Below are 17,306 nucleotides of genomic sequence, written 5' to 3'. Positions count from 1 at the left end.
TATGTAAAGAAGTTACTTATGAGATTGAAAAACTCCTTTCCTTCATTTTAAGACCTACTGAGAGGTAGATGCCTATGGCCACAAGCAGACATAGTTTTACTCTGCTTGCCTTCCAGGAGAGTGCAATGTTCTCCACATACTTTTAAATTTCCACAGGGGCTTTCCCCTCCTCTTTGGACTTTTCTGTTCGCTTATATTGCCCTTCCCTCTTGATCCTGTGCCAGCTGTCTCTCTTGCCTCTGGCATCACTTGATCCATGGCAGATGGACAGCCGTTCTTACCGCCAGCCATCATTGCTTATGAAACTACCTAGCGTGAGCTTCAATTGTTACCTTCTTCTCGTTAATCAGAAACAGTAGAGACAAAATAGACAGCGACTGCTGTTCATTCTGCCATAGTCTAATTATTGTATGTGGTGACTGCAAGTTTAGTTGAACAGATCTTCCTCATTAGTTTGTCTGGACTTACAGGGAGAGACAAAGATAGATTTTCTTCAGAATAATGTATAATGTTGGGAAGAAGACAGACTATAGACAGCTAACAAATGTGAGGTCACGCTGGCTGAAAAATGCATAGTGGAAAAACAAAAGGAGCTGGAGTGAGGATTTATCCTGTAAAGGCTTTCAGGGAGGTAGTCTGTACTGGGCTGGAAGGACGCAACCAGGTGTGTATCCATGATGTGGCTGAGGTTGCGCTCGGTTCTCCTCCTCCGTGCTTCCCTCCCTCTCTCAAACAAAATCCTCCCTCGGGCCTCTGGTCCTGTCACAGTCTCAGCATATGTCTTGAGAAAAGCGAAGAAAGAGAAATATTGTAATAGTATTTCTCTACTGTTGCCTGTTGCTCAGTTGTGAATCTAAAAGCAAATGAAAATATTATTTCCATGTTATCTATTTAACCTGTTCGTAATTTAGGATTTCTCCAAACAAACATATATCATTTTCATAGAAGGCTTCCCAAATGCTCCTGTTACGTATTAAGCTGCAAGTAATTGCCCAAGAGTTCCTCAAGTTCTTTGTTAACTCAGCTATGCTGGAGTAGGTATTTTTAAAGATTACAAATCAGGAAGGGAAGAGGAAGAAGGTCACATTTCTAGCAAGCATCAGGACTTCTGTTATTTTTAGATTCTGTCAGTGGGGCTGGAGTTGTTTCTCTCTAGAATAACTGGCATGAATATGCCTTATTTCTGGGCTTGAAAGTTTATCATCCCCAAGTCAGATGTTAAGAAATAAGTTTAAGAGCGTGAAGCTGGATTCCATAGACTCTGGGAGTCCTCCAGTTCTGTTACTGAACCAAACTTGGATCTGCTTGCTTTGCACAGTAAAGCAAATCTACTGATATACCAGGCTGTGGTGAAGGAAAGCGTAGCATTTATTGTAAGGCTCCATATACAGTCAGGGACAGCTAGTACTCAAAAGGCCCAAACTCCCTGGTGGGTTTCAGGAAAGCATTTTTAAAAGATCTGGATGGAGACTGTGTGCTTGTGGTCATCAGGTAGTTCACGTCTTCCATGTGGTGAGGGTTTTCACATCTGTAAAACCACTCGGGAGTGAGCACCATATACTTTTATCTAAGCACTTCATAAAGGAGCTGCAGCAGAGGATGTGGGGCAGGGGAAGGCTTGAGAGAGTCGTGCTCGTTACAGCTCTTGTCAGCTGCCGTGTAGCTGCCTTGTTACTGGTGGGTGACCAAGCGCACCTCTGTGGTCAAGCCTGTTTGTGAGGGTTTAGTCCACTCCTCTGGTTGTACTGACAACCTGCAACACTGTTTCGTAACTATAATTTTTTGGTCTCTAAGTAACTGTGTTTAAAAATATTTTATGTTGCTAAGCTAGGTGTAAGTAACCTAAAATTATGAAAGGAGAGTTTGACATCATTTAGATAATCTATAAATCTAATCTTTCTCTGTTTGCTGTTTTCTGTGTGTGTGTGTCTTTTTTCTTTCCCCCTTAGCCAAAAACTGCTAAATCAGCACACTCAAAGTCAAAAGAGAGTGATGAACCTCACCGTTCCAAGAATGACAGACCAGCACGGTAAGATGACACCTGGAAAGGGGACTGAGGATCTTGACCTTGGGGTGAGCAAGAGATATGGGCTGCCTGAAAAGAGTGTGTGTTCCTTGGAGAGGAGATCCAGAAATCTGCAGTTGTGAGGTGGTATCAAGTCTTACAGGATTATTTTCAAGCTTTGTTTTCTGTTTTAAATTGTGTTGAACAAGTCAAGTCAGGAAGATGGGGAATTTTACAGAAGCTGAGGTAAGGAGAGATGCACTTTTTTGTTAGGACCAGTTCTTATCTCTGGAGTCACTAATTGACTGCCCTCAGTTAAGAAGGGATGAGATTAACCATTTTCTTAAGTAAAATCTCAGGTTTTAAATGTTTACTGAGTTCCATGATCACATTGGTGTGTGCATGACATTTACACACGTCTAAGTTCATTTCTGTGTGAGTCTCGGTGTCCTAGGCAAATACTCACTTCAGTCATTGCAGACTCTTCCTTCTCCCTCTACAGCCGGTAGCTGTGGCCACAGCATATGTATACTTTGTAACTTCTCTCAGACAGTCTGGGGTGGTGGTTATGGAGCAACTGCTACTTTTCCACTGCAAATTGTCAACATTTAAGTCTTTGGGGAAGCAGCCTTTATTTTTTCTTTATTGTTTTCTGTTGCTTTTCAAGGAAAAACTTTTTGGAAGAGGAAGAGAGAATGTTAAATAGAAAAAGACAAAAGTAACACTAAATCTAACATTTGAAAACTCTAAATTATTGAAACTTTGTACAGTAATTTGGTCCTGATTATTGATATATTTACTAATTGTTAAAGCATAAGTTTTATGACATTGAAAAATATACACTCTTGTTGTCACTCACTGTTCATGATTGAACTACTAGACTTATTTCCTTAAATAATATATTTAATGTTCTTGAAAAGCCATACTCTGTTTTTAAACCCATGGGCTTTCAGAAGATAATACCTTTCAGAAAATTATATCAGATTGTAAAACATTTAGGGCACAGTAGTGTAGTTTGTCTAATTGTATACAGTTGGTTCCTCTTATAGCTTTTAGTTACCCACATTCCAAATGTCTTTTAAAGCAAATTTTAGATTTAGTTCAGCTTTATTTATATCCCTGCACAACATCCAAGTAAAATAAGAAGAACTAATCTGTTCTCAGTAGGTAAATAGGTAGGTGTTGCTTATTATGCCTCTTTTTTTTTTTAAATAAAGGGAATTAAAATCATCTTAGAGTTATTTTGCAGCCTTTGAAGTCCTTGGACTTTTTTAGAACAGCAGTATTTTTGACAGCATATGATAGAACAGCCTGAAATGTCTATTTAAAGGATTTATTAAAGTTGAAAACAACTTTCTGAAATGTAATGGGTTCTCTTAAAAATATTTGATATATTGAAAGAACGAATAATCAAATGATCCTGTGTTAAAACTGGCCATTGTAAATGAGTGAAAAGTGGCCTATGACTAGTAAAACTGAAGTTGTTTTCTGACTTAAGACGAATATTTGTCTTTAACTATTAAAATAAACATTTTTTTATTTTTTTAATAAATAAAATACTAAAAAAAAATCTTTTTGCAGAGAGACTATGGCAAAGCAAAATGAATAAGAATTTTATGAAACTTGTATTTTCGTAGTTAAAACTTACAGCTTATGATCTTATTATAGATAACTTGCACAACTAATGTTAGAAGGTGTGCTTTGTTAAGGTTAGTCTGGTTTCCTCTTCGCATTTAATCATGGTGGAAGATGAGTTAACCATTTGTACAGACAGAGATGGTTTCAGGGGATGAGAAACATGAGCTTGCTAGTTCGAGATGTTTTCTTCAGTGTAGTACTAACAGTGGTACAGGGGAAGCAGGTTTTCACGTAGAGCTTGTAACAGTCATGGTTAGAAGTCATTTTCATTGTCCGTTACAGACTTCTGCTCTAAAAAACGGAAAACTAGTTGGCAATCTGAATTAACTCCAATTCTTTGTAATTGGAAAAAGTTTTAACCTAAGTTCTAACCTGTTTTAACTATAGGATTTTGTGTTAATAATGCTACTTGGTATTTTGTTTTTGTATTTTTCCCTTAGAAAAACTTAAGGATTTTATAAATGTCATTTGGTTCCTACAGTGTTCTTATGAATATGAAATATATTTTTCTCCACTTATTCATTTATCCAGTATTTATTGAGCCCCATAATAATTGCCCAGACCCAGAATAAGTGGCAGTCAACAAAAATTTTCTTGCTCTTATGAAATTTATAATCTAAACAGACAATTATGCAGCTAACTACTATAATTGTGTTAAATGCTAAGGATGAAAAATGCAGGTTATTGGAAGAGCCTAAGGAGACATTTAACCTAGTCTGGTGTCTGGGAAGGCTTCTTGAAGAAATGAATTTTGAGTGAATTCTGAAGTATATTTGGTTTTATCACTAGCTTAAATATATAAATCATTTCATAAGAACAGTTAGAAACAGGTAATCCTAATACATCAGAAACTATAAAACAAACTATTAGTTAACAAGATTTTTCCAACTTTGAATTTAAATACCCCTAACTGAAATAACTGTCTCCAGTGCAACAAATAATTTGGTAGGACCCCTTGAAGCATTAACCCAAGATTTGTTCTCCACATAAGCAAAAAATTAATAAAACAGCACACCAGATAACTGAGGGTATCCTAGACTGATTTGTTTATCCTCATGGGGGGATCCTAGAGCATTTGTTGGCATCCTAACCTTTGTTCAGCACCTCAGCATCCCTTTCCTTGGTGAAGAGTTTTTCTGACAGTGCCAGTTGCCTTGCGTTTCTCCAGTATTTGGTCATCTAATGAAGATAATGAAAAGAGTAAAATATAGACCCTGCCACCCTGATTACAAATCCTGTTTTCTTGAGTGTAAGTTACTTCTTTAGTTAATATTCTTAATTCCAGAGTCAGATTGCTTTGTCTCAACTTTACCTGCCAAGACTTATGTTACTTTTTAAAGGTGAATGTTCTAAGTGTCTGTGAATGATGAAAGAAAAACACTTATTTAATTTCTAATATTTATAAACAAATGATTCCATGCTGTTAACACACAGTTTGAGCACACCTTTGGGAAACACCAAAAAAATGAGAGATTTTGTTTTCCAGCTTTATCAATGCCACGTGTCTGCAAAAATATGTTATATAATTAAAATAATAAAAGTTTGGAGTCTTAAAAATTTCCCATTTTTTTTTACTGTTGTCTTGTTTTGACATGAAGTTGCACATGTATTAAAACTGTCCTTTCCAGTGCACCAGGCCGGAGCACTTGTCTCATGCATCCCACCTGGGCTGGTGATCTGTTTCACCATAGATAGTATACATGCTGTTCTTTTGAAATATCCCACCCTCACATTCTCCCACAAAGTTCAAAAGTCTGTTCTGTATTTCTGGTGCACTGGGAAGACCCAGAGGAATCGGGTGGAGAGGGAGGTGGGAGGGGGGATCGGGATTGCGAATACATGTAAATCCATGGCTGATTCATATCAATGTATGACAAAACCCACTGGAAAAAAAAAAATAAAAAAAAAATAAAACAAACAAACAAAAAAATAAAACTGTCCTTTCCTTCTCTAAGCTCTACTCTGCCACCTAGTGGTGAAACAAACTTTGCTTTAAATTTTCTGTGCGGACCAATGTCCCATCTCCCCTCCCTTCTTAGCTGCAGCCTTCTCTCCCTTAATTACTTTCTTCCCCCGTCTGTCTGTTCCTTTCTTTCTCTTTTTCTTGATGAAACCTGCGAAAACAAAATATATTTCTCATTAATGGCAGTGATCATATCTCATGAATCTTTGTTTATCTATCCCTTAGCACAGTGAATGAATGTAAATGTATTAATTGCTCAGTCGTGGCTGACTCTTTGTGATCTGGTGGACTGTAGCCCGCCAGGCTCCTCTGTAGATGAGATTCTCCAGGCAAGAAACCTGGAGTGGGTTTCCATTTCCTTCCTCCAGGGGATCTTCCTGACCCAGGGATTGAACCCAGGTCTCCCACATTGCAGGCAGATACTTTACTATCTGAGCCACCTGGGAAGCCTGCCAGTGCCTCACACTTATTAGCACAATGCCCTCACACTTATTAGATGCTCAGAAGATACTTGTTTTTATTGCATCAAAACAAAGAAACAAGTTAAATAATTTATCCAAGGTTATACAACTGGCTAGGAACTACCATGAGGGTTCTGAAATATTCTGGCTTTGCATCTCCACCAAAACTGTGTTTTCTAAGTGATCCAGTGAGGGGTAGAATCGTAGTCATCACTATGTAGAATAGCTCTTTAAATCTTGACTTTTCTTAGGCCACCACCACCTGCCATGACCGATGCTGAGGGTTTGGATTGCACTCCTTCTGGAAACCAGCATAATCCCACACGTCACTACTCAAAGTCAGAGTCTTCTCATAAAGGTAAGACAAGTGTATTTTCAGCTGTAAAATCTTTTTTAATAATCACCATGCTATAGTGGAAAAGCCAGGTGCTATATTATAGATCACTAGAGTGGAAAAATAAGTTTGTCTTCTTCTGAGGAAATCATTATATTATTCTTCATTTATTAGAGGGCTTCCCTGATAGTTCGGTTGGTGAAGAATCTGCCTGTAATACGGGAGATAGCGGCTCGATTCTCCTGGGTTGGGAAGATCTACTGGAGGATATCATTATGTTATTCTTCATTTATTAGAAAATAAACAAAAAAATGATTTAAAAATAGGAAGCAGACACCTTAAATTGGATGGAAGATTTTCTGTGTGCACTTAGTTGAGCTTTGAACAACACAGTTTTGAACCGCTTGAGTGTCCATTTATACATGGAATTTTTTTTTTCTTCCTGTAGTGAATACTGTAGTACTACACCATCCATGTGGGTTGGGTCAGCAAACAAATATACAGAGGGCCTCTGTAAATTGTACGTGGATTTTCAGCCATGCGAAGGGTCAGTGTCTCTAACCCTCCCTGCATTGTTCAGGGGTCAACAGTATTTGCATTTTCTTCTGGGAGAGTTCATAGCTTTTATCAGATTCTTAATGGGTGGCTTTGTCCCCCATTTAGATCTCTTGGACTTTTACTGTCCTGGCTATTGTTTCCCATCAGCCCATGACTCTCTCTTAATTAGATTAAAGTACACAGATACACATACGCATCACAGAAACATCACACAGAAAAAAAATGGGGTGAAGAAAAATGGGGCAAAGAAAATGAAGAAAGAACATGAGATCTAAGTTGGACCAGATCTTTAAAATAAAAGGAATAATCAGGTCTGTCTCCTTTACCAATGATAGGCATTGACTTAATGTGTAATTTTATGACAGTCATAAAATGAGATAATGAAAATGTAGTTTCTTATATTAATTTGCTCATCTAAAAATATAGGTGATTTTAATGGTGTCAGCATTGTCAGGATTATAGAAGTAAAATACATGAAAGCAGATTGCAAAGACTTCACAAATATTAGGTCTTAATTAGTTGATGTTTTTTATTTTTTATGTTTTTTGAAGATTTCTTAGGTGATGTTTTCATTATCTTTTCCCAAATCTAATGATTACCTTTCCAAGCTTACTTAAATTTTCTTTTCTGCAGTGATATACAAGATACCAATGCACAGGTGCCACTCCAAACCCTTTAAATTAGAATTTTGGGGGACACATTTTGCCAGACGTTGTATTTTTTTTAATCTCTCCTTATTATCCTCCAATTAAAAATAAAAATAACAAACAGCTCTCCTTCTCCTGTTCCCCTATCATTCTGCCATTTATCCAATGTTGAGAATAAGACAAAAAGATGAGGTTAGTTGAACATTATCAGAACAACCTATACACTACGATTTTCATCAGTTGGTGACCTTTTCAGCATCCCTTGTTTAACTCATGATTTCTTTCTCAAATTATATACAAGCATTACTTTTAGGGGGTGCATTCATGTCCTTGCCATACATTTAATACATAATACTAAACCAAGACATTGATTCTGAATATAAGTACAGTTTCCCTAGGTACCTCTCTGCAGCAGATTGGTTCCAGAATTCCGGAGGATCTCAAAATCCCTGGATTCTTAAGCCCCTTAGATAAAATGTCATAGTATTTTCACATGACCTACGTACACCCTCCCCTAAACTTTAAATCATCTCTAGATTACTTATATTAATAATGCATAATACAATGTAAATGCTCTGTGAATACTTCAAACATATGTCAAATTCAAGTTTTGCTTTTTGGAACTTTCTGGGATTTTGTTTTTTTTCTGAATATTTTCAATCCATGCTGGATGGAGAACCCACAGATATGGAGAGCCAATTTGTATGCTTACAACCAAGAACAAACAAAACACATGAACCATTTGAAATGCATTGTTTTATTTGAACAGGGAGAAAAACAGTGTCTCTGAGATTTTTTTCCTTAATTGTTTTTCTTCCTTTTTCCTTCTCTCCTCAGGTTTCCATTATAAACGGTAAAAACCTAGGAATCTGCCTTGAAAATGGACTCACTGTAGCAAAATTACTGGATGATACAGAACACATTCCACGCTTATTTTTTTCTTCCTCTATTTTGTATTCCTGAGATTTATCCTCAAGTGTTTTTTGAACCATGAATAATTTTCATTCATTTAAAATGTTTTGGTTATTCCTGATCACTTGGGCAGTACAAGAAAATCTAGCTTCTGAATATTGGCCATCTCTATGGAGCATATGCTTCCTGGGGTGTAGTATCTAAGAGCGCTGTAAAATGCCATTTTCATTAGGTATGGGGTATTGATATTTAATGAATAGGCTTTACTTAGCAATTAGGATTTTGTGGAGGTAGTGATTGAAGTAAAACATAATGTTTGGATGCAATGCAGAATAAAAGAATATAAGAAATAGCTTTTTGGTGCATTAGTGTATGATATATTAAAAGATAAGAGACTTTTGCTTTTTTTTTTTTTCTATTCAGGGAAAGAAAAAAATCACAACCATAAAGTATTTAAAAAGAAAAAAAAAAGGAACAGTTGAAATATGTAACTGACTGTAGAGGTTTTATGTATCCTTACACACCCTCCTGGGAAAATTGGCCTAGATGTCATTCAATAACACCGTCTCTGCCATTGCCTCCTCAATAGCAAAAATTCGAAGCCTCTGGGCATTGAACCATTTTTTAGTACTTATTGGCAAAAATTTAATTCTAAGAAGTTTTAACTCAAGTTTGCAAGATCAGTTAAAGATGAAAAATTTTGTATCCCTTCTCTTATTTTACATTTACGTATAAAGCCAAGGGAATTAGAATTGGAAAGATGTTTATATAAGTAATGATGCTGTCATTTTCTCTGGCTGTAAGATTGAATTTTTCCTCTTGCATATAAAACATAACAGCATTGCTTGGCAACTTCTCAAAAATATTTTGTGTTATCTGTCAATAAGCAGATTAATTGGACTTGAAGTTGATAAAGAAGCTCTTCATCCAAGTATTTGGTCCTGCACATATGTTAGTGACACATGGGCGTTGGATTTCTTTGTGCCAGACCTTAAACCCCTCTTCAGGAAATCTGGGATTTTTGTTAATCTTCTAGCCTCATGGAAATGCTTCTTTTTCCATACCAGTTAGTTAACATAAATATCAGTCATGCTGTATATTCAGCGTATTTATACTTGAGAAAAAAGTTGTTAATCCATTCCTTTCTGGCTGGGAACTGCCTTCTGTTTGCCTTATCTTTTGAAATAGTCTTTCTAGTTGGGCAATATTCATGAAGTTTTTTAGACTAGCTTCTCAGAGGATTTGGGTTTTTCATTTTGAGGAATAGCTTTAGTTTCATAGTTTTTAGATTGTATAAACTTAAGTAAAGGATACTTAAGAGTTAAGTTTTGAGAAAATAATAATCTAGAAATAAAACCGTTAAGGTTGTAATCATTTTGGAGAAATAGGGAAAGGGAAAAGAACAGAACTTTGCATGTCCAAGATGAAATGACTGAGGAAGAAAAATCTCCAGTTAAATAGACAAGAGGAGACCAAATGGAGGTCCTAGCCTTAAATCAAATTCCAGAGGATGTTTTCAATATCAAAGGTTAGGCCTTGTTGATTCTTGGTAATGCTATATTTTTCTTTGTCTGCCCTGTGATTTTGCTTCATGTTTTAAAAAGTTTTTTATGGTAGCTTTAAAGAAAAGAAAAACAATGTATTTTTATTTGAAAATCAGGCAAATGGGCAACATCATTTGCCATATTTTTATTTTATAAATGTTTATTTTTCTATCTCATACAATGATCAGTTCTTCTTTTCAAATTCTCCATTTATCCTTTCATGTACTACTTCATGCAATCATATTTATTACTGTAAAATGCTAACTGGGTGTATTTTACTCAAAAAATGTCAGGTCACTTTACACGTAACCAGGATGTTAGTGTTTCAGCTATGTTAGTAAGTGACCAAAGGTAGTATTTCCCTTGTTACACACAATTCAACATCTGTATTAAAAATTCATTATTTTTTTTAATGTTTTTAAAAGATGAGAGTTTTAAAATATTTTAATTTAATTTAATTTTTTTTTTTGTAAAGCAAACACTTTTTAAGGAGTATCAGAGTAATTCTTTCCCTGTGAATAAGAAGACATATCAAACAACCAGTTGAATTCCTCTTATGCTCATTCAAATAGTGTAATTGTTAATTATTGTTAATTTTGAGACTATAGAAGCAACTGTGTGTGTCCATGGAATATTCCAGGCAAGAATACTGAAGTGGGTTGCCATTTCTTACTCCAGGGGATCTTTCCAACCCAGGGATTGAACGTGGGTCTCCTGCATTGCAGGTGGATTCTTTACCACTGCGCCACCTGAGAAGCCCCATTTAGAGGCAACTAGCACTTTATTTTAAGAAACTGCCAAACATCTTCACTGTGTTCTCTGCTTTCCACTTGTCATTTTTATATAAATATGGAAGCATTTATTTTATTTCTTTTCCTATTGCTGGAACACATGCAGTTTAATTTTTAGATCCACAGTGTATTATGCTTTAATGTTGTGATATAAAGTAATCCTTCTGGCCTTGGAAAATCTCCCTGTTTCCATACCTCTGTTCTCCCAGGGGCCAGACCCCATTAACATCAGTGTTACCAAATGAGCACAGTGTGCCGTGGAGCCTTATCATGAGGCTGCTGGACAAGGACACCCCATCACCCCAACCTAACTTTTTGTAAGTAATCACCTGGAAGCAAGGTTAGAAAAGGGTCAGTTTAAATGTTCTGAGTTGGAAAAAAATATGACTGTATTGTCAAATTGTTGTTAGACATAATTTTATTGGGTGACTGGATGGTTGCTTCATATGCTTTAAAATGACACTGAGATTTTTAGGATGTGAGTTTGCACACAGTGACTTAATATTTATCAAGTGAATTTACAATAACCAGCAGCAGATGAACTGCAAAAAAGACTTCATGGGTTTTGATCATAGGGAAACATCTGAAGTAGAAAAGATATGGATAGATGCTCCCAAGAGGAAAACCTTTCAAGAATAGCAGTGGCCACTTGGATCTAGATCAACATATTCCAAAAAGCGAGACCTTGGGCCTTGTGCTCCACTGAACTCAATTGAGAAAATTAGGAACAGAACCTGTTTTCCCCTTTTCTTTGCCTGGCCTGCAGCAGACCTGGATGATGAATAAATCCATTGCTGACTTTGTCCATACCTTTCGCACAATGTCGGGACTTTTCAGTATAAAACTAATGTTTAACTGATAATTATTTTTCTTTAATGCTGTCAGATATTCTCCAAATTTTGTCTTGTGCCAAATTGCTCTTTAGAAACCCCTGCTATAATATGGTGCATTCAATTTACCACAAGAGTGGTTAACATTTTAGGACCTTGATTTTTAATAAGTGTTGCCTTTATATAAAAACCACATTGGGGGAGATTATTCATTTATTCAGTGTTGATTTTCTTGAAAGGTAACTGTAGTGATTGTAATATCCTCAGCCTACTAAAAGCACGAGACTGCCATGTAAGCAGCTTTCTGAAGAACTGAGGATAAAACAGAACGTGCTCTCAAAGGCTTGTTTCCCTTTGCTTTGTGTTGGGGACTTTAATGTAGAAAGGGAACCCTTTCTACAATAGATTTCACTGTTACATAGTGTGTACTATCCTGGTAACATCAGTTTTTTAGAACCAAACATACAAAAATCAAAACCAGGTGTTTGAGCAAAAAAAAACAAAAACAAAAACAAAACGAACATTTTTAATAATACTTTGTCTATTTATTGCTTACAGCTCAGAGTCAGAGGAGTGATTAGATAAAGTGATCCCATTTTTCCTTCTGTCTGGCGGTGCCTGTGTCTGAAAGCCGTAACTGCTGGTCTTACTGGTGACAGGATCTTTTTCCTCCCTCGTCTATCGTAGGTCAGCTGGGCAGGGAGACGCACATGGAGACTGTCCTGATGGTGATGCGCAGGGCTCAGTCTCACCCAGGGATCTCCAGAAAGAGTCTCTTTCATCCCTGGTGGTACATAAGATCATCAAAGGGAAGACTTGAGGCTGCTGTTGCTCCTGCCGTTTAACTCTCATTAGAAATGGTAGATTTATTTCTAGAGAAGTCAAGAAGGGAAGGGTAAAGAAGGAAACCCTCACTTCTACAGAGTCACTTCTCTTATGAGACTTACACTTATGTCAGCAACGTCTGTGAGGAGCAGTATTGCCTTAAATTAGTTTGATTCTGACCAAGATCAGTGTACTGTATTTCCTTAGAGGAGTGACTGTCAACTCTCCATTGAGGTATCAAATTCACAGGTGAGCCCCAAACATCCGTGTCATCGGACGTTTTGGACCTCCTCCCACCGAGCTGTGGGTGACAGACAGTGACAGGTGTGCCATTTCATTTCAGATTGCCTCTCTGTCTGAATGAGCAGTGGCATGATCAGGAAGGCTGGTGGTCGGAGAGTGAGAATTGCCTGAGCTTATTCTTCAGGTGATCACTTCCTGAATAGTTGAGAGTTGACTGTCTTCATTTCCTATGGTGTTTGTGTAGAAGATGTTTCCAAAGGTTCTGTTACGCAGTGAAGTCAGTTATTCTGTAAAAATGTTGCTAACACTCTTGTGTATTGAAATGCATACAGACGTTAACAAAAAAGGAGAAAAACCAAACAAAACAGAGACATTTACTCAAATGGCAGATTTGTTGATATGAAAAGTGTTTCTGTTTTATTACTTTCAAGAGAAAATCAGAGAATCTTTTCTAGGGTAGGGAAGACACCAGAGTGGTTTTTTAGGCTTGCATTTGATGCCACAGAGTAATACAGTGTCATCTAAGTAATCATGTTGATTTGTGGAAATGTCTGGTCCTAAAGATCACTCTGCCCTTAAATATTTGTGAACACTGCCTAGAAATATGTTCCTAATAGACTTAAATGTTTTTGTGTATTCTCAGCAAACTAGAAAATGTTTCTCTCACTTTTGAGTAAATTTGCATAGCCTGAGGAGCCGGCACTGAGCTGATTTCAGCGTTTCAGATAAGGACAGAGTTAATTGTGTACCTTGGTGCCCCATGACTCATTGCAGAGGTTCATATAGAAAGAATGGAAGAATTGAAAGACAGGGTCTGAGTGACATTTCCTTCACAAAAGAGCAAGGGTTAAGGACAGCGAAGAGAGAGTTGAGAGGATATACTGTTACACCTCATATGCTTGGGAGAAGCTTTTGTTGCCCTGAGTTTCGGACCATAATTGCTAAAATAGTTCCTAGCTGTTAAATATAATGGGAAGGTTTTTGATGTTAGAATTTTTTAAATTTCTCATTGAATTAGTCGCTGGGATCCCTGTAGGCTATAACTTAAGGTTTGCCATCAACTGAAAGCCAAATGCCATTTCCCAGCTATAGCTGTATTTTCCACCTGCCTCTTGAAAGCAAAGTAGTATTTGTTCATGAAGTATTATGAGATGATAGGATATAAAAATGATATTCCAAAGTGAGAATTCTCTGTAAATGCAGTTGTCCTTTAGAAGAATCCATCCCAACACACTGTTGTATTTTGATGGGTGCTGAATTATAAAGTACAGGAGTTTTTCATATGAATCAAGTCGCTTAGGAAGTTTGAGGTGTGCTGTCATTTGTCTCAAAATTTGGGAAAGTACGCTCTTGAGAGAGAGAGATTAATAACTGCACAGTGCCCAAAAGGTTTTGGATGCTTTGGTAAAAAGCCCTTTGACATTTAGAATGTGGATGTTTAAACAAGTGAGATGTTATCCCAAGCACTTAACAGTTTGTAGCCAAGCCCTAGGGGAAAGGCAGCTTTGAATTTCACAGAATTGAACAGAACCTTAATGGAATAGAGTTACTGGCCTCAGTTCAGAAAAAGAGGAGGCCACCTCAAATCACATGCCTGTCTAGAGATTAATGAAACAGAGACACTGTGGATGCCTTAAAGGTGGCGGATATTGGGTCCTGGCAGGTGTGTGTGCATCCTTCTGGACGAGGCTTATGGAAACAGACTATTTCGGTTCACCTTCATGCAGCACACATTCCTGCTCATGACGCCTTTGGGGGAAGTGAGAAACACGGTCCTGGAGACGTCCTTGTGTCTCGGGCGGCTGAGGTGGCGATGTCTGACCAGCACTCAAGCCTCCTTCAGTGCCGCTTACACATCTCCATCTGTTCATCTATGCAAGCTTGTGTTTCAGTGTTTCATTTTTTACACCTCGCTTCCCATTTGATTTCTTTAACATCAGGTTTAACATTGATATTATGAATAATTTTTAAACCAAAGTATTGTATAAGTCTGTGTGCTTGTTTTCCTGAATGGTTGGTGGCAAACACCAACCTTGTCATTTTCTCTTAATAAAGTCACTCATTTGTTACATCAATGGTCTCTGTCTCATGTTTTTTTTACTGCATTCAAGGACTTGGGGAGTTCTGTGAACATTCATTTGTTTTTTCTTTATAAAGTTAACCCTAAAATATTTAACAACAGTAGCTTTTTCTCTTATACTGGTTACTGTAACGGTATATAACATTATACTGATGCCTGTGTGCTGTGTTAGTCACTCAGTGTGTCCGACTCTATGTGACTGCATGGACTGTAGCCTGCCAGGATCCTCAGTCCATGGGGATTCTGCAGGCAAGTATACTGGATACTGGAGTGGGTTGCCATGCCCTCCTCCAGGGGATCTTTCCAGCCCTGGGATCAAACCCAGGTCTCCCACGTTGCAGGCAGATTCTTTACCAGCTGTGCCAGGGAAGCCCAAGAATCCTGGAGAGGGTAGGCTGCCCCTTCTCCAGGGGATCTTCCTGAACCAGGAATTGAACTGGGGCCTCCTGCATTGTGGGCAGATTCTTTTATCAGCTGAGCTACCAGGGAAGCGTACATTGATGCCTAGTACATTAACTCAATGTATTCAATTCAATGTACTCAACAAGTATTCCCAAATCTAAACCATTAGAGAAATGGCTTTGTTTTGTGTGTGGTGGTTGATAGCTTGGCTGATTTATTTGAGAGAAAAACATGAGTGAAAGTTCACACAATAATCCGAATGATTACACTCCATGAGGCCAAAAAGAGTCTGCACCACATACGTATTCCATGGATGTTGAAAATAGACATCGATAATAACTACCATTTATTGTACATTTTAGCTTTATGAGGTGTGTTTCTTTATCTAATTTTGTTTGCTAGACTAGCCATGATGTGGAAACTGATTCTGCAGAAATTCAGCTGGTTACTTAAAACTAAGACACTATTTTCAATGCCTATTAAACTGATTTAAGAGAGATAACTATTTAGTTTCCCTGAACCAGACCCTAGACTTCATTTTCTTCTTTGGCAAATGTTACAGGGAGTCTAAGTGATCCCTATTATGTATTTATACTACTGTGAAAATGTGCTAAGGAAACCCAATCCAAAATTGGAGTTGGGAAGCCACGAGAGGAGGGCTCTCACACGTCCCACGCATTGCTGCTCGTGTAATTTAGCAGGAGGAAGGAAGATTTCCTCTCTCACTTGGCAACTCTAAGCTGCTCTAGGTTTCAGCCAACGAGAAGACGCCACCACTTTGAAATCTCATTCTCCTCAAACAAACTTTTGTTTGAAACAGCCCTTCACTTTGTTCTCCTGACTTGCTTATGTTTCAGCATAGTTTGCTTGTCGCAAATTGCAAGTCCTTTTCCCAAATACCCTCAGTTTTGCCTGAGCAAAATTGCTCTTTGCTCTGTTTTAACTGTCAGTGCCAGACACCTAAGGAGCACCAGTGATGTGCAGACATTGCTTTCTTTTTTTTTTTTTAATTTGAAGAAATTTGGTGTGCTGAATTCAGCCTTCAGTTTCTAAAGAATGGATGAAGCTTGGTAGGGATAAAAGTTTGCACACCCAGAAGACAATTAAAACTTTAAGTAGATAATTAAGGTAACTTCCTATAATCTGCAGCAGGAGGTACCCAGTATTCTTGGGTAGGTCTTGTGCATATGGCTGGATCTGAGTGTCAGGCTCTGGCCATGTGGTGTGGAGAGGAAGCACACGGGATACCCCCTCCTTTAAAGGCATCCAGAAGAATCTTAGCCACCTTCTATACTCTGGAAATTTGGAGACATCTCAGAGGACTTGGGGCTATACCATGTCATAGGGTAGGGATTTGAAGAAATCTCACCCACATATCTGGAGAAAGAAATGGAAACCCTCTCCAGTATTCTTGCCTGGAGAATCCTGTGGACAGAGGAGCCTGGTGGGCTGCTGTCCATAGGGTCGCATAGAGTCGGACAAGACTGAAGCGACTTAGCATGCATGCGTGCATTGGAGAAGGAAATGGCAACCCACTCCAGTGTTCTTGCCTGGAGAATCCCAGGGATGGAGGAGCCTGGTGGGCTGCATCTCTGGGGTCGCACAGAGTCGGACACGACTGAAGTGACATAGCAGCAGCAGCAGCACCCACATATTAAGGGGCAGAAAGATCACATGTTTCCTCCCTGTTATATCTGAGTCACATTCTTAAACAAACATGAACACTGCAGGAAAGCCATGACTAAAGAAATCAATAGGAGTAAGGAGGCCTCCTGGGTCCTAGTCCTGGCTTTGCTGTGAACTTGCTTCAGGGCCCGGGGACACCACTTAATCTTCCTACTGATAAGCTTATTGGAGTGAGGGTTGGTAATCTGTACACACTCCTTCAGGTGTAACACTCTAGGATCCTGTCAAGATGTGTTGGGTTCCTTTAAGATGCTCTGAAAGAGAAGAATCTCATGCACTACTGGGGGCCTGGAAAACCACAAACTTCCTAGGCATTCATTTGAAAGGCCTCATTTCTGACCTTGTATCCTTAAAAAAAAAAAAAACAAACTGTGCTTATTTTTGACA

At 38.0% G+C, this 17,306-nt stretch overlaps 1 protein-coding gene across 2 annotated transcripts in view; it reads left to right on the top strand.

Moving 5' to 3' along the window:
• The window catches only part of CCDC50 (coiled-coil domain containing 50), a 75,748-nt gene extending 60,922 nt beyond the window's left edge, over positions 1 to 14,826 (top strand). For both annotated transcript variants that reach the window (XM_043473418.1, XM_043473416.1), the window contains 3 exons: positions 1,950 to 2,029; positions 6,319 to 6,425; positions 8,444 to 14,826. In XM_043473418.1, the coding sequence (XP_043329353.1) occupies positions 1,950 to 2,029; positions 6,319 to 6,425; positions 8,444 to 8,463 (207 nt within the window). In that variant the 3' untranslated portion in view covers positions 8,464 to 14,826. The remainder of the gene's footprint in view (positions 1 to 1,949; positions 2,030 to 6,318; positions 6,426 to 8,443) is intronic.
• The last annotated feature ends 2,480 nt before the right edge of the window (positions 14,827 to 17,306 follow it).

Source organism: Cervus canadensis, chromosome 7 (genome assembly GCF_019320065.1).
Source record: "Cervus canadensis isolate Bull #8, Minnesota chromosome 7, ASM1932006v1, whole genome shotgun sequence".
Classification (NCBI taxonomy): domain Eukaryota; kingdom Metazoa; phylum Chordata; class Mammalia; order Artiodactyla; family Cervidae; genus Cervus; species Cervus canadensis.
Note: the sequence above shows the minus strand (reverse complement) of the source record. Positions and strands in the feature narration are given on the sequence as shown.